This window comes from Ammospiza nelsoni, chromosome 7, assembly GCF_027579445.1.
Source record: "Ammospiza nelsoni isolate bAmmNel1 chromosome 7, bAmmNel1.pri, whole genome shotgun sequence".
Lineage (NCBI taxonomy): Eukaryota > Metazoa > Chordata > Aves > Passeriformes > Passerellidae > Ammospiza > Ammospiza nelsoni.
In genome coordinates this window covers 4925949-4952522 of record NC_080639.1, presented here as the reverse complement: position 1 = coordinate 4952522, position 26574 = coordinate 4925949, and the positions used below count along the sequence as shown (strand labels likewise).

Below are 26574 nucleotides of genomic sequence, written 5' to 3'. Positions count from 1 at the left end.
TAAGTGGAGACACTTGTTCAGAAAAGGAGAACAAGGCAAACAGCAGGTAGAGAAATGCTCCTACCATTAAGAATTCCCAGGCATGTATTTATTTTGGAATCTAATTATCAATGAAGGATTACATCCAGCTCTTGAAAAGGCAGGAGCTAGTGCAGAATGCAGAATTATCCATTCGGAACAAACAAAGCTCAGGACATTTCACGCTCACAACAAAGCTCAGCTGTAGTGACAAGGCCGTGAAGCCGGCTCGGGTTTGCTGCTCCTCGGCACCGCAGCTCCCGGAGAAGCACGAAAGGCGCTGGGGCCATCTGTTGGCAGTAGATGGGACAGAGAGGAGCATTTACAGGCCTTTAGCACTTCCTCCTCCCAAGGAGAATTTAGTTCCTGCAGCCACGGCTGCCGTAAGACCACAAATCATCTCTACTTGGCTTACACAAGCTTGTTGGAGGCTTTTTTTTCCCTTTTCCCTCAAGTCCTGAATTTAATACATATGGTTAAGAACTGCAAGTGTCCTTTTAGTCCTATTTTACAGGGGTTTTTTCCCATTTTGCCCTTTACAACTTCCATTAAGCAAGGTATTTTCCACCCAAAAAGTCAAATTGCTAAATAAATGGAAACATGTTCTACCAGAAAACACACACACACATTCTACCAGTTAATGAGAGAGATCCAACAAATTAGGAGAGTACATGAAGGTGAAGCTAAAAAGCTGTACTCCTTCAACCAATATTTCTTCTTTTATTTACAAATTTAATCAAGCAACTTCAATCTTTAGGTCAAACAAATGAACCAAAAAAATCCCTCTTTCAAAGACAATGCCATTTGCTTGTTTAAACTGTGGAGGAATAGATTATCATAACTGGAACTAGATTATCATGGTTATCATAAAATGGTTAAATGGTTACCATAAATGGAACTATATTATCATGGTTATCATAAAATGGTTAAATGGTTATCATAAATGGAACTAGATTATCATAAATGGAACTAGATTACCATGGTTATCATGAATGGAACTATGGATTATCATAAATGGAACTATGGATTATCATGGTTATCATGAATGGAACTAGATTATCATGGTTATCATAAAATGGTTAAATGGTTAACATAAATGGAACTATGGATTATCATAACTGGAACTAGATTATCATGTTATCATAAAATGGTTAAATGGTTATCATCAATGGAACTGTGGATTATCATAAATGGAACTGTGGATTATCATGGTTATCATAAAATGGTTAAATGATCATCATAAATGGAACTATGGATTATCATGGTTATCATGAATGGAACTAGATTATCATGGTTATCATAAAATAGTTGAATGGTTATCATAAATGGAACTGTGGATTATCATAACTGGAACTAGAGTATCTACAACTCATAAATGGTCAAGGAGGACAAATATGCATTAAAGAGCTTCTATGAATTGTGAATTCTTTCCAGGATCCTGCAAGTTTCTCACCTCAAAATCCTCCAAGTAAATTTCCTACACAGCAGAGTGTTCCCTAATAACAAACATACAAGAAGCTGTGCTCAACCTTTAATAAAGGGAAAACATGCAAGAAGTTACCCAGCCTCAGAAACAAGACAAGTGACAAGCAAGCATTATTGCAAAAGAAATGGTCATTTGTTTCCAGGTTTCCAAATCAGCACTTGGGAAGATGGATTGCTTTGACTCACTGCCAGTTTCCATATTCTCAAGTGCTGCATTTGAAACCATTGCATTATTTTACATTTGCCTTGACCTCCCCCCTCAAGGAAGGCAGATGTTAATCTGTGACCCATCTCTCAACCATGACACACACAGATCCAGTCCCAAAGGCAAGGAAGAGCACAGCTGATAGCTCAGACACCTGAAAACAAGATTTAAAAGCCATCCTGCTGTTTGCCATCACATGCTCACACAAGCACACCACCTTCTCTGCTCTCCTTCCTGATGTGTCATTAACTGGTACCAAAGCAATAAAGGAGCACTCTCACAGGCTCAGAAGGAATTATCTTAGTTATTTTACTGGGTTAATTATAATGACCATGCAGAGTCCAGCACAGCAGGCTAGCCATGGGTGAAACCCTTCTGTGAGTGTCCTGAGAGTGCAAGGAGGGAAAGCTGTCATGAGCTGAGAAAACTAAAGGGCTCCTGGAACAGCAGATCACCAAAACTGGTCCAGATACAGCACCTCTCTCTCCAAACTCAGCAGATGCTCTGCACAGAGGCAAATTCTTCCTTCCTCAGAGGGAGGAGAACTCCTTATTTCCTCCTACCTTGAAGCACCAGGAGCTTTCTCCCAGCTATTTCCCATCCACTCCTTGTAACAGCCTGGCTGTGCTAAGGTCTCCTGTCACCCTTTGGTGTTGCAGCTCACTGTCCCTCTCCCTGAGTGGCACAATTTGCCCCATCCCTTCCCTCAGCACAGCAGAAGCACAGGCAGCACCCAGACCTGAAAGGGAGTGCCCAGGCACTGGGGGTTGTTGTCACCTTATCACAGGGGTTCCACGCTGCTGTCTCCTTATCACAAAAGTGTCACACCTTCTTGGTGTTTCTCATGGGCATCTCTCAGAGCACTGACTCTTTCTTCTTCACAAAGCAGCCACTGACCCCAGTTCCTTTCTCACCCAGCCACCCCACTCTTTTATAGCATCTTCTTCTCATTGGTCACAGCTGTGGCCTGGTAAATTCAGGCCTGCTCCTCATCTTTGATAATCTCCTTAGGGGTAAGGTTACTCTCTATACTATCTTTATTTTCTGATATTCTATCCCCCTACAGGGGGTTCCTCTCTCCACAGCAGATTTGGGACTCTGCACTGACTCCTTCAGTCCTAAATCTCTAATTGCCATGGAAGAGCTGGTCCTAGAACAATTTGTTCTTACTGTAAAAAATAGTCCCATGTGGAAGGGCTGTGTGATGGGGCAATTTCCCATTAGTTCAGAATATTCAGAGTTGAACAGGTCACATTTTGTATTTTAACTAATTGGATTTTCCTCTTTAATGACTATGAAGATAAACGTGACTGCTGGTTGCTACAGGAAGAGTCACATTTATTTTCATTTTTATTTTCATTTATTAGTTTAACTCAACTTTAAGTTCATCCCCACTAGAACCTTTCTTGAGAACCATTTTGATTTCAGTGAAAATAATAACTAGTAGTAGTAGTAAATGGGGACAATCCTTCAGAATCATTATAAACAACACAACACTCTTAGTTTTCATGCCTGCTAACCTTGTTTATCTCTTTTAAATAAGAAAAAAAGGGATAATTCAATTAGCTTTAATTATATTCTGGGTATTAGACCCTAACAGCTAATGAAAATGATACAGATTTGTTTTTATAACTAATGAAGCCCCAGAGAATTAGACTTCATTTTACTTTGGGGTAGGGTGGCAGCTACAAGTCTGTTTCCCTTTACACACATGGAAAAACATTACTGGCTGTGAAAACAACAAGAAAAAAAAATTGCCCATAAAATCAAACTGGAAGAGAAATGCTTCTTTCAGGAAAAAAAAAAAAAAAAAATTCTCAACTAATTTGAGGGAAAAAAACAAAAAAAAACACACCAGCAACCAAACCCAAACCAACAAATCTAAACCCCACACTGAAAATACACAAAGAGGATAAAGCCTGGTATTTTCAAGACTAGTTTGACACAATAGTTTTATCAGTTCATAGAGGGCTCCTGCAAGTTAAAAGATCATAACCAAGGGATCACTTTCCTTGTGTTATTTTAGTTCCTTTTCAAAGGAAACTTTGGGATCACCCTGCAGCCCTACCTAGCTACACAAGGCTTTGCTAATGAGCACCTCAATGAGGATGGAGCAGCTGGATAAAAACCTCAGCAGAGCTAATGAGGAACAGAAGCCATTTCCCACTTTAGCTCGATAATTATAAACATCAAAAGACAACAGAGAAAGGAACTCACACACAGGACTGGAAAAGCCCATCCCACTGCCCACACTCCAGTTGGAAATCAGCTTTTTTTTTGGCTGCACCAATGCCAGTGAGGAATGCCAGCAACACCACTGAACTTCAATAATCAAAACATGATTATCATCCTTTCTGTCTACAGCATGAACTGCCTAATTTTTCATTTATCACCAAAATGCTTTGCAATGAAACCTTATTGGCATATCACCAACATGCCAATATTCCAAGTCTCCACAAGCTGCAGGGATGCTGTTTCCTTAGATGAAATACCTGTGCTCCAAAGGAGCACCAGGCACATTGCTGCAAGCCACACCTGTGTGAAAACTTGTCAGGGCAGACCCATTTTTTCAGAACCAGTCAGTTATGACTGCATTCATTACAAATTCTCAGGAAATCATGGAAGGGTAATTTGTAAACAGTGTTTTAATAAAGAGGAATATGCAGGACTTCTGACAAGAGGTAACAAGAGATCTCTCCCTCAAATGCTGTGAGGACAGCATTTCATTTTCTCCCCCCTAATTCCATATTAATGACATCAAATATGAGATTTGAACTCAGCTCAGCTGACACTTCCATTTAGAAAGGTCTCCTGCAGCAGGAGTGGCTTATTAGAATGCCTTTGGAGGAGGACAGAGTTATTTATCAAGAACAGCCTCTGTCTCAGCAGCCAGAAGTGCTGTATAAATGTCAGGTGCTTACAGAGGAATCAATTCTTCAGTATATGCAGCTTATTAACCACCCAGCATTTGTGTTATATGATTTAACACAAAGTACATTTAAATTGCCAGAGCACAAACTCTTAGAAATGACCTCTCAGAAGGGAGCTGCCATGAGTCCACCTGATGAGTGGGACATGTTTTACAAAGAAATGGGCAAGGACAACCCCTGAAAAGAGCAAAGCCATGAAGTTCTACCACTCCAGGAACTGGTTAAGATATAACAGCATAATGAGTGATAGCTGTCATTCCAAGAATAATATTTGGCTTACATAAAACTGAGAAAACCCCAATTCTTGTCCTTCCCTTCAGAGCATAGGGCTCAGCATGGGAATCATATTTGCATCAGGTGGTGGATCTCAACACTTTTATAATGTTGACCAATGTTTCACAGTTATTCTCATGTACATAACTCAGAGCTTGTCCCGCCTGAGTTACCAGTGAACTGATCAAGGTCACTCAGTGAGATCTGAAATACTTCCTAAACTCCTTGTGACAAATCAGAGACAGCTTCCTGGCACACGAGGCCAAAACATTTAAATGCTTATCACTTCCTAAAACTCACAGGTATAACTGGCACTGTAATGCTTTGAGTTTCCAACTACAATCATCTTTGATCATTCAGTCATTTCTTGATGAAATCAGAGAACCAGGTTGGAAACTTCCCAGTAAACCCAGAAGAAAAAGATCATAAAATGAGATTTCCCTCCCTGAAATAGGATACTCTGAAGTAACTGGTTTCCAGGATATTTTTAAAACAACCTTGTCTTTTTAAACCTCTGCTTAAAGCTGAACTATCACAGGTATAACTGACACTGTAATGCTCTGACATTTTTCAACTACAATCATCTTTGATCATTCAGTCATTTCTTGATGAAATCAGAGAACCAGGTTGGAAACTTCTCAGTAAACCTAGAGTGAGATTTCCCTCCCTGAAATAGGATGTTCTGAAGTAACAGGTTTTCAGAATATTTTTAAAACAACATTGTCTTTTTAAACTTCTGCTTAAAGCTGAACTAGAAGATGAAGGTCCTACCTTGATGGAAGCAACATGGAGCAAAGTCTCTCCCTTGTAATTCCTTCTGGCAATGGAGTTGACACCAGGGGATTTCACCACAGAAGGACTGAGTGGGGTTGCTCCTTGACTGCAACTCTTGGAAGTGGATGGGGTAGAGGGAGACTCTGAAAGTGAAGGACTGTTTGTGGCCTGAAGGGCTGCAGATCTTCTTGTCTTCATTCCAGTGTCAGTGAGTTTGGATGCAGAGGAGGAAATCTGGACTGGTGTCAGCTCAGTGGCTGGGGAGATGGGGGAGCCCTGCAGAGACTCCTCTGAGCCATCAGCCTGCCTGTTCCCAGGAATGCCCCTCTCACTTCTCCTTGCTCTCTTGGACTGAGGAGCACCCTGCAGTCTGGACTGCTCCCTGCCACGCTTCAAGGGTGTAACTTCATTTGCTGCTGACAGCAATGTCTCTGCAGCACCATGTGTTTCCTTGCTCTCTGCTGCAGGGCACACAACCTCACTGTTATCTTTCTTCTCTGGGGATTCCACCTGTGGTAGAACTTCCTTATCTTCTGCATTACTGCTGGAGTCAGCTTCCTTCACAGGCTCCTGCTGAGGTCTGTGCTCAGGACTCTCTGGTTGCTGAGTGCACAGCACTACTGGCTGACTGCAGATGGTCACACACTTTTCCTTGGGAGCCTTCTCAGCTTTTTTGTGCTCAGGTTTCTCTAAGCTCCACACTTTGTTAATGTCTGCTAGATGTTTCTTCTTCATCTTCTTCATCTGTCTCTGAGTTGGTTTTTTTGTTGGCTTAGAGGGCTTTTCATGAGGAGGGGAAGGAAAAAAATCATAAACTGAAGATGTGTCTTGAGCAAGGTTACTGCTTTTAGTGCCAGCCTGACTCCTGTTCACAACACATCGAATCTTCCTGCTCCTGGGGCTGAACCACATTTTTATCTGCTCCTTCTTGCTCTTCTTCTCCAACTCTGACTCAGGGGGTGTGGATGGATCCTCTGCTGAACCTAAGTGCATGAGCAAAGGGGAAAAATAATTATAGAGTACTCTTCAGAACCTCACAAAGCAAAAAAAACCATAACTGCAAGGATTGATGAAGTGTTACCAAATACAATCTATGAGTGCCTTCATTTCTTCTCAGAAGGCACATGTGGTGACTTTAAAAGCCCTAGCAAGGTGACACTCCTGAGAAGGCACAGTGACTTTAAAAGCCCTGGCAAGGTGACACTCCTGAGAAGGCACACACAGTGACTTTAAAAGCCCTGGCAAGGTGACACTCCTGAGAAGGCACACGTGGTGACTTTAAAAGCCCTAGCAAGGTGACACTCCTGAGAAGGCACACACAGTGACTTTAAAAGCCCTGGCAAGGTGACACTCCTGAGAAGGCACACACAGTGACTTTAAAAGCCCTGGCCAGGCCACAAGCCACTGTGGAGCTCAGAGATCCAATAGGCCAATGAGCATCCTGGCAAATAAAATTCCTTCAGCAGTCAGGGTTCACAGCACAGCAGAGTTCTGAGCAGGTCAGGAAAGGACAGAAGTTGGTTTTCTCACTGAGTTTTCCTTGGAAATAGGGTTGACAAAGAGGCATGTGCATACATAAAAGAGCACAGAAACAATTTTCTAAAGAGGTATAAGAGTTCATCCAAAGATGGAAAGGAAAAATAGGTGTAAGCAAGCAAAAACAATGTCCTTATAAAAATGTCAAACATTCCTGAGAAATTTTGACTGATTCCACAGATATAGCAGATGAAGCAAAGGAATATATATAGAAAATCTGTAAGCAATTGTGTCCTGTCATTTGATCCTCTACCCCTGGGTAGTAAATAACTTCAAGGAAGTTAAGCGTTTTGATGATCTCAAACATTTCTTTAAAAATATGCAGTGGAGCAATTTTATAAATCACATCATACAGCACATTACAAATCAATGAGCAGGATGATGCAGGAATATCCTGTACCCCCAGCACATGAAATAACAGTAAGAACAAGGACTGAGCACATAAATATTGTCTTCAATGGCCTAAGAATAAATTAAGGAGTATAAAGTGACCTCAAAGTCAGACACTAATTTAATTTCACCATTTTTTGACACAAAAGAACCACAGCAGATTTTTCACCAATTCCTTCATTCTGAACTGGTGTTATTTTAGGTTATTTGGACAAAGTAAATGCACAACTCACTCCTCCTGTTGCCTCAAACTTCAGGGACTACCACTCACAAAAGTCTTGGTGATTAATAACAACCAAACATAAAACCAATATGAATTTTGTTTTGAAGCAGCACTAAGACCAAGATTAGAAGGGAGGGGAGGGTTTTAAGTATTCTTAAAACAAGCAATAAAGTCTCAATTATTAAAAGTGACAGACACTCACTGCAACAATCTATCACTTTGCACTTCAGTGCATGAAGTTTCTATGGCTAATTTATTATCTCCACACCTTCTATTTTTGGTGTTAGTAACTACAGCCAGTTTTTCACAGCAAGCTGGGATAAACTCATAGCAACCAACACATTGGTTCCAATCCCTTAGTCACAAAAAGTGCTTTTGAAACTCCACTTAAAAGAGAACTGTGCAGCTAGTAATTCAACACTAAAACAGACATTCACAGTTGTCTTTTAAAGCAATATTGCAAAGTTAAATGTTTCCTTAATCTTGATTTCAATTATCCTACTTACCCCTGGAATTAAATCCTGTTACATATTAGATTCAGCTAGAGGAATATGTAAGGCATCAGACCAAAAGTGTCATTAAGAATACAGCTGGAGGCTAGTTAATCAATCATTTAGCCATCTAAAGAATAATCATCAAGTACAGAACTGCAGCTATTTGGTTTTCCTCTAAGGCTGGGCTTGGTGCAAACAAGAGAAAAAGCACTGAAATTAGACTGAAATCTCAGAACTAGCTAGCCTTGAGAACACATCCACTCTCATTCTGCCAATAACATCTAAAAAAAGGAAGAGCTTGATTGCAGATCAAAATATAAAACACAAGTGACTATTTTCTCATCTTGCCAGTGTTTACACAAACTAGCAGATCTCCTTGTCAAATATTTACCTTGCTAAAAGAATCAGTCATTCCCAAGTAGAGAGAAATAATAAAATCAGCTTGCAGAAGTAATTTGTGCAACAATTTTATGATGGCCAGAATTCTTTTTGATGTGTGTAGCACAGCAAGACTTTAAAGTCCAAGTGACAAATTCAATCAAAGGCAGAGTCCTTCAGAAGTATGATCAGCAGCAGAACACAATGAAGCATTTACACTGGCTGTACCACTTGTGGTAGCAGGAAAGCCTGTGAAAAATCCACCACCAGGCTTCCTGCACTCATCTGCTCATTGCTCATTGCGCAGCAGGGATTTACCAGTCAGGTTATTAAAAACCTGCTGGAAACATAACATGCTAAATAAATACTTGCCAAGGAGTGTTTTTCATGTTCTAGAACAGGGAGGCACTCAGGGGACATGATTAAAAGATGTCAAAGAGATCCACACATCCAGAGGCCAGCCCTGCACAACCAGGGCAGGAAATTGCATTTTCTGCTACCCCTTCCTCCATTTCCAAAGTGTGCAAGGTACAAGCAAGGTCCAAGTTGCCCAAGCAACTTGGACAAATGGCCAATCTACTTCCCTGAAAATCAAACCTTTTGATGGACCCAGAGCTGTGAGAGGGAGAAATAAAGAGGGGAGATGCAGAGCCAAGAACCTGAAAGGAAGTTCTTATGATTTAATAAGTAAATGTTAATTTATATAAAGAGGGTATTATCTGGTAGCTAAGTTCATTCAGTTAAAGTACCTTCAGAGAAAATTGCTCACAATAAAATCAATCCCAATGAATTCTCTGCTGTCTCTGTGTTTGAAGCCAGAGCTTGGATTTTAACAGGATTGAAAAAAATTACTTTTATGATTTTGATTTGTCTTTTTAATACATAAGTGTCCTCACAAAAATTTTCAGAGAGGCATTTAGACAAGGTAAATCAATAGTGCATTCCTTACTAATTCTGGATTTTAAGCATGTGCAATAGCATAAAGAGCATCCACAATAACAGCATTAGAATCAGCCTACAATAAATGCAGTAAATTTAGTCTCCATTACCTATTAAATGTAACATTCAGATACACAATGCAGCAACTGAATTGTTTCTAATTTAGAGTTAATAAGCACAAGTTTCTCAATGCTGGCATTTAACAGAGTTGTATTTCTTAAGTGTTAAAAGGGTTGAGAGTACACAAAAATACCAGGACATGGTCAGGGCCTTGCAACCAGAGCTCCAAGTTCTGCTGCAGTGCAATAGCAGGCTAGTGCAGGGGGGAAAAAAAGGAGCAATTAGAAAATGTGGTTTAGCTATCATTAATCTGCATCAAAGGAAAATAATGATGCACATTGTATGCCTTTCCAATTATTTTCTATTATGGGTTTCAGAACAGAAGTTGAGAAATCTCTTTGACAAACTAGTCCCTTATTAAAAATCAAAGGGAAGAGCTTTGGTACCATCTGTGCAACATTAGTGCCTTCACTGAAGAGTGATCATTTTGCAAGTTAAGTATTCAACACTGAAGGGGAAAGGGAGAAATTCCAGCTATTCAAAACTTAATCTTTAGATGCCATGAAAAATGTCCCAGCAGCCATGAAATGCAATGTAATCTGTTACAACAGGAGTTCCACACCCAGTAAATGTGAAACAGAGTCATCTCACTGACTGTCCACCAGCATCAGCTTGGGAAGCTCTGACCAACTCCTGCAAGGTGCAGCTCTGCAGGAGCAGAGGGAGGAAGGCTTTCTGTTTGATGTGTAAAACTGAAGCAGATTGCTACAAAGAATAAGGTAAAATCAACTATAAATGCTTGGTGATGGTTCTGAGAATTTAACACAATCCCTTCTTTTTAAAGAACATTACACAGAAAAGTATTTACAACTTCTCTGTCAAAAAGATCACTGTAAATCAACAAATTTAGTGTTTTATGTGCACTATGCCCATGGTTCCACCCATGAAGCCCATCATCCCAGCAGTGTCAGCTCCCAACATGCCTTGGACACTTCAACATCAGAGCTGAAGGGTTTGAGTGCAGACATCCTACCTGTGGTGCCTGCAGGCAGCTTTTCCCTTCACCCTTAGGAAGGTACAGCACAGGGCAGCCAAAAATTCAGGCACCTCTCCTCATCTTGCCAGGGACTAGGCACAAAAAACCTCCAACAAGTGAATTCATTTGGAGGCTCAGCATTTCCTACCTATAGCTTGAATTTTCCACCTAGAATTTGCATTTTCCACAGCCAGTTTCAGGTTTGTTTGTCAATTCATCTTCAGTCACTCCAGGAGTGTCACTGGCTGTGTTTCCCTCTAATTTAAAAGGGAAGTATTAGCTGTTTTGTGCAGTCTTTCTTGAATTATTTGCTGCTGCTGCTCCTTACAATGCACATGCTGTTTGGCAGGAGCTATTTTTATCCCAATGGAATACAAAGTGAGATCCCTCTCATGTCTACTGTGGAACCTCAGGGTACAGGGATTTTTGTATTTGAAATATTCAGTGTGAGCTTAACCCTATCCTTTTCAGTCACAGCACTTCCATGGGGTTTTTTAAAAGAAAAAAACACAACTCAAGGCATGCACTAGCTCTGTCAGAGAGAAAAAAAAAATTACTAGCAGGATGCACTTAGAAATTTCAGTGTCAACAAGGATCTCCAACAAGATTCAAGAGAAGCCACACTGTCTCAAAACAAGCAAATGTGCAAAAGGGACATAAAACATAAATATATGGAAATATTATTATTTTCAACTGCTTCTCTTCATTTCCTGCACTGTAAGATTGATTTTTCGGTCTACTTCCTTTAGTGGAACATCAAGTACAATTTCTTACCTTCTAACACAAAAGAAAACATTGTTGACAGAAGTGCTGTAAGAACATGAAGCAAGTCCTTAACAAGAGAAGAGAACCAATGATTCTCCAAACTCAAACGTATTTCTCTTTGGATACATTAAGTTCAAGGCAGAACTTCATGGCTCCAGACATCTATGGGAGGTGAGGGCCAAAACATCCTGAAGAATTTGCTCTCAAAATCTCTAAAGCTGCAATATCCTGTGATTTTCACCCATATTTTTTTCCCAGTATATAACTGGCTGTTCTTAGAGGTGTGCTCATTTATTTATCAATTCAGGCCATTCCTGAACTATTACAGCTGGGGAGGATTTTCTCCTGCCCTCAGTATCAAACATCCCAAAGGCCACTGTGCTAATCCTTAGCATGCTGCAAAGATTCCAAGTGACAGGAAGGCATCTCCCAAATAATTTCTATAAAACACTCTTGTAAACTTCTATTTTGTGTCTGCTTTTAAGTCAGAACAAGGGATAAAAAGAACCTCATTTAGTTCTGTGGCCCAGCCACATCACACACACTTCATTCTAGAACTATGGGATTAAATGTACTATTCAATTTTTAGTACAGTTAAACATCAGACCCATTTTTAAGAGTTAATCCATCTCTAAGAGCTCTCCAAAACATCTAAACAGTATCAATAATGCTACCATGTTGTAATTTAAATGGTTTATTTATAGCATCACAAACAGTTCCTCTCAGAATTATTCTCTTCCAAGTGCGCTTTTAAAAGCCTTCATCACTTAAAATGTTTCCCTGAAATCCTGTTCAAGCCATCATCTGTTTTCTATGCTCCAGAAGATTTAATCACCATAGGATTTTATACCTATATAAAATGTATTCCTTTACACTTGGACACAGGCTTCCAGCCTCGTCACTTAAAATCCATTTTGGTGTCAATAAAGAGATATTCCATAAATGAGTGAAGGTGCTGATGAGATTGCACACAGAAAAGTAATCTTTAACTTAGACAAACATATTAGAAAGCAACAATGAAGGAAGAATTACCTATTCTGTATTTGACAACTAAATGAATGTTTTCTAAAACTTGGTATTACATAAACCTCTCTGAGCTTGCAGAAGAAACACACAATCACCTATGTGGATTTCACCACACTTTTTCCCACTTTGACAAACAACCTAAAATTTGATGGAGATTCATTCCCAGAGTACATTCCCTGCAATCTCCTAGCACAGTCAGCAATGACAAAACTTCACTGCAGCAGATTAGCTGATTGTCAGGGACCAGAAAACAAATGAGTTAAGACTTGCTTCTTTCCTCTTTTTAGGCAAAGAACACAGATCATTTTTCCCATGTGCAAAAAACCTGAACTGAAAATTACTGGGACAGCAGGCACGGCTCAGTCAGTGCACAGCAACCCAGAGGCAGGAGAAGACACGCATTAATTCTTTAATGTAGAACTTTACACACAGGGGCTCCCATAAGACATGGCAAGCTGTGCCCCATGACTCAGCCATCTCTCCCACCTTCATCTCATTTTGGAAAACTGATTCTAATGAATTATCACAGAATCACAGAAGTTCAAGACTGGAAGAGACCTATAAGATCATCAAGTCCAGCCGATGTTCTAACTGTTCAACTAGATCATGGCAGCAAGTGCCACATCCAGTCTTTTTTTGAATTCTTCAAGGGATGATGGACTAACCTGCTCACACGGATTTCTTACTAAAACAGATTCAAAGAACGAGCAATCCACACAGACAGCTCTCTTCAAATCACATTTTCCAAACACGATTTGGAGCAGCCTCAGGGAATTTTAAGCAGGGCTGCACTGCTCATTTGCGGGACAATGAAAGGGGGTGGCCTGGAGTGTGCAGGCCCCAGGGGCGAGCCTCACCTGAGCTGTGGGTGCTCAGCAGCTGCCGCAGCTTGCTGCACAGCTGGATCATGTTATCCAGCTGCCGGTTGATCTGCGCGTCCTGCACCCAGGCTGGCACGTGGCACACGGGGCACCCGCTGCCAACGCTGTCACCCACGCAGGACCTGCAAGGCACAGGGAGAAGCCATCATCCAGGGGAGTTACCCACTGCACCCACCATCAGCCATTCCACAGCCCAGCCAGGATCTCCTACTGGGGCAATGTCAGAAAGCCCACACGAGTTAGTCACAAACACAGGACACGTTTGCCGTGGCTGAACATAAAATCAAGCAACCCACTTCCCAAGCCTTGTCAGGACAGCCATGGAAAACACAGCGCCTCACAAGCTGACCCAAATTTTCAAATGCTCCACTGCTGTTTGACTCCAGGTAACAATCAGGCTTCACTGTTAAAACCACAAATTCTTTTACATCTATTCTGCAGCCTTCCTGCACTTTTAAATAAGTGCCAGAAAGCCAACCCATAGTAAACTACAATTTCCACTTTCTCCTAGTTAAAATTTGCTTGGTGCTGTGAAGAACTTTCACCTGTGTGAACATTTCTGTATGAAGTCCCACGAGGATCTCCAGGTGCTCAGAGTATTTTATTACTGCTCTTTCCCAGCATTTATGCCAGATGATCATGGTGGGATAGGTGGGGAAACAGATTTACTCACTAATACTACTCTCCCCAAAGCAGCCTAAAATCTGTTATTCTTTGATCAGGCAGTGAGAAGACCTTATGATTTGTCATCTGAACTGCAACATTCAAGGGTTATTTATATCCCATCTCCCATCTATCCTATTAAATAGAGGTTACAATTCCACACAGCCAAAACTGAATCAGTCTGTACAGTCTCAGTGACCTGACCACTACTCATGGAAAAATTGCTGTTAGGTGTGTTTTGTGCTTTAAACAAGGAAAGGTCCTTGTGCCTGAGGCGCTGCTGTGCTTGGCAGACTGAAGCACAGCTCTTGGCCCCAACATATCCTAGGTGATATCTGACAAATCCCTTGGAGCAAAGGGAAGGGCCAACCAGATCTTCTCTAGGGAAGCTGGCCTCAGGCTTCCCACCCCTGTAAATGGCACTGCAAAGGAAATGCAGCATGACCTTCATACCACAACATCTCTTAATTACCTGTTTTGTTGGGGTTTTGTAGTCAGCTGGTAATAACTGCACAGCTAGCAGGTAATGGTAATGAGTGCAGGTAACCTAGCACAGCTACCCCACCAAAACTGCAGAAACTGATCTTGATAAATACCCCTGTCCATGACAAACCCATGGTGAGGGAGAACCAGTTGTTTTAGGTGTGACCTGAGTACTGCAGCTCATTCGTTTCAGAAATTTCACTCCATATTTCAGGAGCCTCACGCCAGTCCTCCTCATGTGTGTTAAAAAATGTCTGTCCTCAGCAGTGAACCAGAATCAGCTCTAAACACTCACACTTGACAGAAATTAAATCTTAACAGAAGCTAAACCCGGTTACTTCAAAGTAACAGAACTTCAACTTCACAGAACATAAACCTAACGTCACGTAAATGTAACAAAACTAAAGTCAGAGTTGAGAGTGCTTCTTTAAAAGTTCCAGATCCAACAGAATTTAACTCATTTTTACTCCAGGGTTACATCAAAGGTACTGGAAATTTATATTTCAACAGTTAAACATCAATGGACAACATGCAGGCAGACAATTGAGTTGTAACTGAAATAGCAGCAACTTGGACTTACTGGAGAGATTATAAAGGTGTGGCAAATACGTTGTGGTTTTATGTAATTTAGTTTTGAGAATAGTTCATAGTGGCTGCAAATATTATTGAAAATATCTAATTTGCTTCTAAAGAAATTAATCTGAATTTCCTTAGGTTAAGTTTAAAAAATAGCCACTGCCCAAGACTCAATCATCAAAGGACAGATGGAATTGCTGCTAAAAGGTCAGGGATAAAGGAGAGAAAAGATCAGGCACAACAATAACTCAGATAACAGCAAATAAACTCCTTTTTCTGGAGCAAGAAATAGCTGCTAATGAGTGCTTAAAAGTCCTGTTAGCTGTTCTTTCCAGCCTCATCAATACAAACTGCATTGTTCTCTGGATATTTGGAAAATTTTTCTTGAAAAACCCCACAAAACTCTAACGAACAGTAGGTGATTGAAATCTATCACATAGAATACACAGAGGTTATCCAAAATAAAACCACAAGGCCTTAGATGCCCAACAGCTCAACAATAACATTTATTAAATCACAAGTTCATGCTTATAAATAATTTTTACAAGTTTCTGCGGGTTAACTTACAAAATGATCCGTAGGTATGCTGTATAAATGAAATAAATAATTTAAATAATTCCTTCAAACAGCAGAATCATAGAATGGTTCCAGCTGGGAGGGACCTTAAGGCCCATCTCATTCCACCTCCTGTCATGGCAGGGACTTCCCACTGTCCCAGGTTGCTCCAAGCCCTGTCCAGCCTGGCCTTGGACACTTCCAGGGGCAGCCACAGCTTCTCTGGGCACCCTGTGCCTCTCCACCTTCACAGGGAAGAATTTCTTCCCAACATCCAAAGTAAACCTGCTCTCTTTCAGCGTGAAGCCATTCCCCTTAATTGTAAAAGGTCCCTCTTCGAGAGCCTTCTACAGCCATTAGTGGCCACAGCTGGGAAAAAAGACGTGTCTGGAGAGAAATAAATCACCTGTGCATCTTTTAGTGCATGCATACTAAAGGGGAAGAGATGCTGAGGGCACCTGTCCCACAATCAGGTACTCCTTAAAAAGCCAGTAAATATATTTTACTTGTATTTTGCCTTTCAGGCCTTCAACACTGTAAACTCCTATTAGAAAAGTGCAGCTGAAGAGAGGGAGTGGATACACATCCATGAGGGTTTCTTCAGCTTTTACGGACATACTGACTATAACAGGACATAAAGCTGAGCATCTATGCCAGTTTACAAGTAGAGGTTAGACAGTATATTTCTTCTTCACCCTGACAAAGGCAGGATTTTATCAGACTGCTTACAGACTCATTAAGATACACAGCACACCTTTTAACTCCCCGTGTTTGCATGTGCATGCCCTGAAGAGCAGTGACACACACGGTGGCCAAAATATTCCCCCACCTCACTCAAAGGCGGCTCTGGGGCACAAATATTTCAGCCCCAGCCTGTATTGACAATGCAGTGAGTTGTCCCACAACAGGTAACCTGACCGCCGCCACCTCAGAAGCGCTTTGCTGGTAGAACGTTTCTAATTAAAGTTAGTTTAAGTTAAAAGTTGAAGTTAAATTAAGTTCAGTTTTTTGAAGCACTCGGATTATTTGACCAGCTCTAAGCAGAGGTAAGCCTGCCTATGCCAAAGTTTGGATGTGTGTGAGAACAGCAACAGGCACAGCAGCAGAACTGAAGGAGCAAAGCCTTGGTAGAAGGCCAAACCAACAACAAGCACCACCCAGCCCTCAGGAGCAGAGGAAAACCCCCCTCGGAAAACAGGAAACACCTTTCCAAGCCGCTCTTTTTTATTTATGTGAGAAGAAAGGAGTTGAGGGTGATGCGAACTGCAGGTTGTTTTGGATTTTTACCTCACTACAAGCGGACAATTCCCTCCACCACATTGAAAGCCCCCTTCACACCTGGCCAGCAGCATCCTGAAGCCTAAACCAGAATTTCTACATGAGACCCGCAGGGGAACAGCGGCTCCCGCTCTCCTGTCCCCCTCAGCTCCCCGGGAGGAGCAGCAGGCCCCAGCCGTGCCCATTCCCGGTCCTTTCCCACAGCACGGCGGCGGCCCCGGTACTTACAGGCAGAAGACGTGCTCGCACTGCCCCAGGGACACGGGCTCCCGCAGGACACCGGCGCTGTGGGCAGAGCAAGGAGAAACGCGGCACTTTTAACACACACGGCAGGGGCTGTGGGGGAAGACAGGGTGGGGGGAAGGTGGAAGGAGGACGTCCATTACCAGCGGGAGCAGCTCAGTGCCTTCTCCAGCCGCCCCAGCGCGGCGCGGGTGTGGGACCAGGTGTGCCCGGGCGGCGCCATGGAGGGGGCAGCGGGGCGGAGGGGGCTGCTTGGGGCCGGCTGGTTGCCCGAGCGTCCGCGCAGCGGCTCCCTCATCGCTCCCCTCACAGCGGTTCCCTCATCAGCTCCGACCCGAGCCCTTCCTTCCCTCAGCGCTTCCCGCCGCCGCTCCGAATCCCCCGCCCGCCCCTTCTGCGCAGGCGTGGAGGCCGCGCGCGCGCTGCCGGCCCTCAGCGTTTCCCGCTTGCCGGGAGCGGGGCGGGGCCGGCCGTGAGGGAGGGCCGGGGAAATGGCGGGCCCGGAGAAACTCGGGGCGGAGAGCCAGGAGCACGGGCTGTGGCAGAAAAATTGGGTGTTAATGTCTTCACGTGCGACTCCATGGGTGGGAGTCTGCAGTAATTACAGGGAAAATAGGTTGTTAATGTCCTCAGGATCGACTAGGTCTGAAAGAATAGCTCGACAGTCTTGACAGTGTTTTTGTCTCTACGAACATCAAACTGCGGGAGCTTGTTGTAGTTTAAACTTCTGAACTTCAGGGTAATGGCAGAAATGCCTCCGCACGAGTCTCTAACTCTACTTCAGAGTGTCTGAACTTCCCAACTCTAGTGGCAAATAACGATACAAGTTCAAACAGCTCGAAGCCATTTCCTCATATCACATCCCATCCCTGTTCCCTGTGTGAAAAACGCCAATCACTTGTTTTTAAAATTTTAAAAGTTTAATAGTAATAAAATGGTTATAAAAATAGTAATGCAATTAGAGTAATAATAATTTGGACTATCTGGATTAGGACAATATGAGACAATAAAAATAAAGCGCTACGGACGTCCGGGTACCTTTTTCTGGGCAAAATAAGCCCGAAAAAGGACCCACATTAACAGAGGATTAACCCTTAAAAACAATAACCTGTTGCATATTCATACACCTCATACATGATGCATAAATTCCATTCAAACACAGCATTCTGTCTGGTCAGTGTCAACTTCTTCCTCCGAATCCTGACAGCGTCATCGTGGCTGAGCAAGGTGGGAAGAAGTTTGTTTCTTCTGATAATGGAGCAATAAATTCCCTTTCTCTGAAAGATTCAGGTGTCCTGTGGCTGCCATCTTGATCCGAGTCCTTTCTTTAGAAAAAAAGTATAGCATAGTTTCTATTTTAACATTTTGTTATAACCTAAAACTATATTTAACACACTACTGAAGAGAATAAATACAGCATAACTTTCTAACACGACACATATAATATTCATTTCAATATTTGTGAAAAGCCAATACTAAAATACGCATTTTTCACACCTGGGGGCACAGCCCGACTCCCCCTGGCTGTCCCCTACTGTCAGGAGCTGTGCAGAGCCACAAGGTCCCCCCTGAGCCTCCTTTGCTCCAGGCTGAGCCCCTTTCGAGCTCCATCAGCTGCTCCTGGTGCTCCAGCCCCTTCCCCAGCTCTGCTGCCCTTCTGACCTGCTCCAGCCCCTCGACATCCATGGTGTCCTGAAGTGCCCGGAGCTGGACACAGCACCCGAGGTGTGGCCTCAGCAGTGCCCAGCACTGGGGAAAAATCACCTCCCTGCTCCTGCGGCTGCGCTATTCCTGATATAGACCAGGTGCCATTGGCCTTCTTGCCTACCTGGGCTCCTGTGCAGCCACTGCCTCTGGCACCTTTCCCAGCTGCCCAGCCTGGAGCTGCAGGGGGTTATCCTGGCCAAAGTGCAGGACACACTTGGCCTTCTCGAACCTCCTGCTGTTGGTCTCTGCCCGTCTAGATACCACAACACCATCTGAATTGATCTCCTACCCAAACCTGATGCTCCTGTGTACGTCTTCCCAGTGTCTCTATATCTATAACAAAAATGTCTCTGAAAAATGTGTATTTTATGATTGGCTTTTTGCAAATATTAAAATTAATATTAGATGTGTTATGTTAGAAAGTTATGCTGTATTAATTCTCTTAAGTAGTGTGTTAAATTTAGTTTTAGATTATAACAAAATGTTAAAATAGAAACTATGCTATATAGGATACTTTTTTTTCTAAAGAAAGGATTCGCATCGAGGTAGCAGCCACAGGACACCTAAATCTTTCAGAGAAAAAGAATTTATTGCTCCATTATCAGAACAAATGAACTTCTTCCCACCTCGCTCAGCCATGAAGACTCTGTTAGGATTCAGAGGAAGAAGCTGACACTGACCAGACAGAATGCTGTGTTTGAATGGAATTTATGCATCATGTATGAGGTGTATGAATATGCAACAGGTTCTTGTTTTTAAGGGTTAGTCCTCTGTTAACATGGGTCCTTTTTCGAGCTTATTTTGCCCAGAAAAAGGTACCCAGACTGTCCATAACTCTTTGTCTCTACTGTCTCATATTATCCTTATTCAAACTGTCCAAATTATTATTACTCTAATTGTATTACTATTTTTATAAGCATTTTATTACTATTAAACTTTTAAAATTTTAAAAACAAGTGTTTGGCATTTTTCACATGTCTAACACAGCATAAACATAAATATCAGGCAGAGATACCTTACCAGTCACAGTTATTTCAGCTTTCCAGGGTGGTTTTCCCTCAGCCTGTGTGTCTTGCAGCACCCCAGCCCCAGCCCAGTCTCCCACTTTTGCAGCTTGATGTTTTTTAGGTGGTACCTGCACAGAGATGCAGCCCCCACCATCCCTCTGCAGCGTAATTACTGGAGCACATAAAGTAGTTATAGCAGGAATTTATCACTTTCAGGTAGAAATACTCCTGGCCAAGTAAAAGATAGAGCAGGAATGCCAGGAGCAATTTATAACGGGCTTACTGACATTTCACATGGAGAAGCTCCGCCAGTGAATAAGCATCAAGCCATAAATCTCGGAGAAAACGTGATTAAAGCGAGCAAGTTATTCTTTGAGGGAACTTCATCATAAAAGGACATGGCTGCAAAATTTGGTTTGTGACAATCATAGAAAACAGCCATCAGAGGGGTGTCCCAGCCATCTAGACAGAAGGAGTTCTACTTAAATGGGTGCTAAATCAGAGCTGAAAGTATTTCTTAATAAGTTATTAATGTCTTCCAAGAGGGAGGTTCTACAGTTTCCAAGGGTCACACTCCTTTGCTTTCCAGCTTGAAATTGTGAATTTTCTATTTTTTTGTTTCTTTCTTTAGGGAAGGCTAAATATTTATCTTTTTTACTAATATGAAGCAGAGGTGCACACAGGGAAATGGGCTCCACACAGGATGTGGAATTGTGAAATCTCTCAGCACTTTGGAGAACGTTTCCTGCTGTCATCTGAGGGCAGTGAGCTGCTGCAGGGCACAGCATCCTCCTCTCCTGTCTTGGCAGAGGCAAAGGGGCAGGCAGAGGTGCCCTGGGTGTGCTGCCCACAGAGGAGTTTGTCCCCAAGCCCTGCAAGCCAGGGGACTTAGGTTCCTTAAGAAAATACGCTAAGAAAATAAGCTGAGAAAATAAGCTAAGAAAATAAGAATAAGGCTTAAGAAAATAAGAATAAGGTTAAGAAAATAAGCCAAGCCTGTCATTTTTCCCTTAAGAATGAAGAACTGCCAAGTGCAACCTTAACCACCTTAACCTTAACCTACCTTAACCTACTCCCTGTTACTTGGCTCATCCTGTGCTCCAAAAACCCAGCTCCCAGCAGCTCCCCGTGCACCAGGGATCCTGAAAGATGGCAAAAGGCCTCACAGCTGAGATGAAACTTCAATGCAGTTTGAAGCATTTGGAGCAGGTTACAAACCACACTTGATCCATAGATCTCTTGAGTCAACCTGGCATTTATGTTCACAAAATATGAGATGCCGATATATAGTGTATAGCACAGTAAAGCAGATAAGTGCCTCCTCTTCCTTTCCTCCAGCTGAAATATGTTTAGTGCCTCTCTCAATAAATCCACAGATGCAAGAGTTTCCATTGTGCTGAGACATTATGTGGGAATTTACAAACATTTACAACTAAGTTAAACTGAGGCAAAGCACTGCCCTGGGCAGCCTGCATCTAACAAATGCTTGCATTCCAGAAAGATGTAGAAGTCAGAAATGATTCATTCTCCTTAATTTTATAAAGGTTAAGGAGCTGGCAGTCTTGGAAATCTAAAAAATGTCTTCTTCAGCAGTGAATTACTGCAACCAATTGGACAGTCAGAAGCAAAAAGAAAAAGATGGGGGGGAACAGAGGAAAGGAAGAAATATAACTCTAAATTTGGTTTATGCAGTATTTAAAGCACAAGTCAAGCCATTCCAGGCAGTATAAGGCCCACAGACTTTAAAATAAATTTGTTGCATGACAGAAAGCCAGTGAAGGGGTTTCAGCAGTGGTGTGATATAGTGAGGCAGCAGCGTTGGTGCGTGCATGAATCAGCAGCTCTGCACCCTGCTGAGGCAGGGCTCATCCTCACCACCCTGCTGAGGCAGGGCTCATCCTCACTGTGCTGGGCTGGAAATGGGATTTCCAAACAATGCTGAGCTCCAGAACCAAAGCCATGCTGAAGGATGGCTCAGCTCCCTGGCTGATGAGGGAGGGAAAAAATCCTCGCCTGCCTCGTGCTTCATTTCAAAGCATTGCCCATCTGGTGAGGACCTTTTTATGGAAATGCACTGCTACCTGATATTTTATTCATTTAATGGAGCTCCCCAGCTGTTTCTCAACAAATATACAATTATTATGTGATGCACTGTGTAGCGTGCAGAGGGAAGCAGTTCCACTGAGTTTTGTAAATCTGTTTTCTTAGGGGTTAAAAGAGCCAAAGCTCCCTGAAGAGGGGATCACTCTGCTCTCATCCACCTGAATACAGAGCACATCCTGAAACCTCTGCACCCTGCCAGGAAAGGATGCTCAGCTTGACGTGCTGCACACCCACAGCAAGTGATAGGATGGATCCTCTTCATCAGAAGACTGCAGAAAAAACTGGAGGAGGCACAGCCTCATCCTTGAATTCCCTCTCTTCCCAAATATCTGAATCACAGGCTTTAACAGGCTTAGTTTGCTCCTCAGCCACCCCTCTGGGGCCAATTTTGCCCCACACCCAAAGCCCTGTGAGCTCACCGTGGTCGCAGAGGCATCATGGACTGCAGTGCTCATTTGACAGACATGGGGCTGCTGAGATCCTTCAGTGCAGGAATTGATTAGGGCTGTTAGACTACCAAATTTTAAGATTTCAAATACTGAAGGATTTCATCCTTCAAAGGAAATAATAATAATAATAATAATAATAATAATAATAATAATAATAATAATAATAATAATAATAATAAAAAGTCTATTACACTTTCAGACTAAGCAGCACAGCCAGCATTGCATTGCACGGCATTAAATTATTCCTTGAGTCTCGATAGCAGGAACATCTGCTGGTGTTAGACATGGCATTTTTAATTAAAGGCAGCAGCAGAGAAGCCTGTGGTTCATTGGTTCTGCTTTCACCGTGTGAATTGCTAAATCCAAAGGGCACTTGTACAAAAGATTTGGTCAGAGCACAAGCTCTGGGCCCAGCACTGCAGAAAAGCACCAGAGGTGACGGGTAATTTCCACCTGCCCATCGCCTGGCAGGAGATCTCTGTCAATGCTCACATGGGTCAAAAGCTGTGGGGGATTTTACAAAATTGAAATTACCCTTCTGATTTGACCAGAAAAGGGATTTCCTGCAGAAAGGCAAGTAACAGAGAACAGCAAAGCACAAGAAAACCCTGTGCCCAGCTGAGTTCACACCTTTGCTGCAGTAACTGCTGATGCTCCCCTGCTCCAGTGCTGGGGTGCATGGAGAGATGGCACAGACCTCTCTACTAGGTGGTGCCCCCCAGAGTTTTAACTTCTGAAGGAAAAAAGTCTGAACAGGGAATAATTTGCATCCCACATCAGCTGCCCTCCAAGACCAAAAATCCCCATCAGTGCTGGGATTTGAGGGATTTCAGCACAGCTGGAAAATGCCCAAAGCCCCCAACAGGGTGGGTACATCCAAGACAGAGTTACCCAAAAAACAGTTTTCTGGTCCTCTTCCACCTACCATAACCCCAAGGCAGTCCCAACTAACCTGGGTCAGGCTAGGCAGTCTGCTTTGATGGGACCCAGCCTTTCTTCAATAAAACCCGAATTTAAATCTGGGAGATGCCAGGTCCTGACTCTGCTGGTTGGATTGGCAGAGCTGAGGAGCAGAGGGAAGTTCTTGTCTCAGGCTGTGGATGTCAGAAATGTCAGCCCCATGGACGCGTGTGGCTGCCTTCTCTTTGGCACCAGGGGGCCAGGATTTCCCTCAGCAAGCCACACAGATGGTGTTTGTTTGCTCAGGCACCATGAAAAAGGAAAATATTTGGTGCAAGCTGCTAGCAGACAGAGACAGACATATGGTGGGTGTGAGGCAAGCCTGGCTGCTCAGGAAAGCACAGGCAAGGCTCTGCAGCAGCTTTTAGATGTTGGATTGCCCTTGAGCTGAGTGGGAGAAAAGTCCAAGAAAACCACTGAAGAACCTGGGTGCAGGCTTTGTACTAGTGTAGCTTGAATCCTCTTATTAGCCCCCCTCTAATTAATCTTACTATACTATCCCTATTGCAGTAGAATTATTATAATTAACCCAGTTTTAATTCATGCAAACCTCAGCGCTGGCTCAACGCTTGGAGAGATTCACCCTGGTTTGATGTCTGTTCATCTGGCACACACAGAACACAGGTTCAAAATGACAGAGACCATTAAAGGCAATTACTTGCATTTTTAGACCCAGTGGAGTCAAAGTGCAGGTGCAACATTGCTTTTGTTCTTTTCACCTGTGACTGTTTTTAAACGTATCATTGACTGTTTTTAAAAGTATCATTGCAGCTTCAAGCCTAAGAGAAATCTTTGGGACACCGCAAAAAAATCAAATTCTTTTTATTTCCCTTCCAGTTACATTTTAAAAATGCAAACCATAATTGTTTCCCAGATATCAAGGCCTAATTCTTGATCAGGACTAACCTGCAGCTAAAGCAGCACTGGTGACCTCCATGAGGTCAGTCAGGGATCTCCACACCTTCAGTCAGGGCTCAGCACCTCCAGTTCCACCAGGATAAAGCAGATAACCAGGACTGACTTTGGGAAGAAATATGCTATGATTTCTTAGCAACAAACTTGCCTCACTTTAAAAAATTCAAGTTATTTTGGAGGCTAGAGAAGAAGTGGGGACCTTGTCTGAGTGCTTGAGGGCAGAGACAGATGCTGTGCCCAAGCACTGAGATAAGGATCCCTGCGCAGTGAAGCTGTGCCACCACCAAATTTAGAAATGATCTGTGGAGAGGGATGGAGCCAATCTGGCATGAGCTCCACACCCAAAACACCAAGCACTGTCATGTTGGTGCCCTGCCAGCCTTGCTCTGGTGCACAAGTGTCTCAGCCCCACCTTTAGCTTGAATAAAGTCAAATCAGGGGAAAAAATAATACATCAGCAAGGATTGCAGCTGGCATTTCTGGGGAATATGAACTATGTGGGTAATGCTCCCTTGATTTAAAATGAAATGCTCCTTCCCTGCTAAGCCTTCCTTCCAAAGGGAGGAGCAGCAGGCTCCAGCATCCCACAAAACCCATGCCTGGTGCTTTTTAAATGTGAAAGCCAGGGTTGAGCTGCAGATAAAAAAAATAAGGAAATCTGTGGAGTTACTGCAGAGATCCATGGGTGCAATGCAGCAGCTGCCAAGTGCCAGCACTGTGCCCTGCACTGGGGCTGGGGGTGGCAGAACAGGTCCAAGACCTCCTGGTCTTGCTTTGCCCCTCGGTGCTGATTTACCGTGTCAGCACAAGAGAGATTCTGTGGGGCTGCAGCTTGGCCTGAACTGTTGGCAGTCCCTCACATGGAGAGCTCCCAGAACATTTTCCTGACTTCATCCTGCCTGGAGGAAACCAAGGAACAAAAGCCACATCTGTACGTGTTTACAAGTAAAGTTATGGATTCTGCAAATAGGTGAGGATATTATTTTTTCCATCCTAATCCATACTAAATCCAAATTAACATGATAGTGGCTCCTGGTGATTTATGTTGTTATAGTAAATAACAGCAACTGCACGGCACTTAGCTGATGATTAATGATCCTTATTTACAGTGTGCTCAGCCCAGGTCTGCAGTTTACACTTGCAAACATCAAAGGAGAGTTCAGCTTTCCTTCCCTCCTGTATTTTGAGGCCACGTTGTAAATCCTGTGCCAGCAGCCTCGGCAGCTGCATTTTAATCCACAAATAGGATTGCCATAAACTTCCAGGAGAAACAGTGGTCTGACCTGTGAGCCAGGGGGGCTGTTTCCCTCTGGGAACCTCTGAGAGCAGGTCTGGCTTCTCCAGCCTCTGCAGGGAAGAGAGCCAAGCTGTGACAGTGGATGACACCATCATGCCCTCCCCTCCAGGTTGTCAGGGTCTGTCACTCCAACGCACCATGCTGCAAGCACAATTCCTATTTTTGTGCCCTGGTTTTGCTGCAATCCCTCCTCTTGATCCACCTGAGGGAAGCAGGATGGTTTGCGAGCTCCTCTGCCCTCCCAGAGCCAGTGCCCATCCCCAGCCTTGCACCTGCACTGCCCCATGCTGGGATTCTCCAGCCCTGAGCCATCCAAACCCTTTGCACAGGCTCCTTTTTCCTGCCCCACTCTGCAAGCAGGCCCGTGGGGACGGGACAGCTCTGGCACAGACCCTCCTGTTTGCACCAGGTGGGTGCTGAGCACCTCTGCATTTCACAGCCTAGGTGGGAAAACAGCTTCCCACATCCCAAGGTGATTTCAAGGACTTTATAACCTCACAGGCTGGAGTGCTCCCTCACACAACCCAAGCCAGGAATGCCAAAGGGGCTGGGAGGGAAGTACAACACAGCAGCTTTGATTTATCAGGATGAGGCTGCTGAGATAATACAGGAACTCAGCAGTCCAGGGGGGACACTCATCTCTCCCATTTCACTTGCTGGGAGAAGTGGTGCTCTATTATTCACAGGGCACTATATTAGCATCATATATGAGCTGATTTCAAGCCCTGAAGTCACCTCATGTGGGATATTCACAGTGGAAAAATGACCCCTTACAACATCAAGACTCTCCAAGGAAGCTGTGAAGGTTTCTTGCTCTCACAGGTCACTTACATTCACCCAGGAATGACATTTTCCTGCAGGCTGACAGAGTTATGTGGTTCAGGCACATGAGATTCCCAGAGTGGTTGAAATATGAACTCAGTCT

General features: G+C 43.3%; 1 protein-coding gene across 1 annotated transcript in view; it reads right to left on the bottom strand.

Annotated features, from left to right (window-relative positions):
• Positions 1–17583, bottom strand: part of BARD1 (BRCA1 associated RING domain 1) — a 43987-nt gene extending 26404 nt beyond the window's left edge. The window contains exons 1-4 of the mRNA XM_059475882.1: positions 17355–17583; positions 17197–17253; positions 13390–13535; positions 5683–6668 (exon numbers count right to left, since the gene is read on the bottom strand). Coding sequence (XP_059331865.1) covers positions 5683–6668; positions 13390–13535; positions 17197–17253; positions 17355–17509 — 1344 coding nt within the window. The 5' untranslated portion in view covers positions 17510–17583. The remainder of the gene's footprint in view (positions 1–5682; positions 6669–13389; positions 13536–17196; positions 17254–17354) is intronic.
• Positions 17584–26574: the final 8991 nt, after the last annotated feature.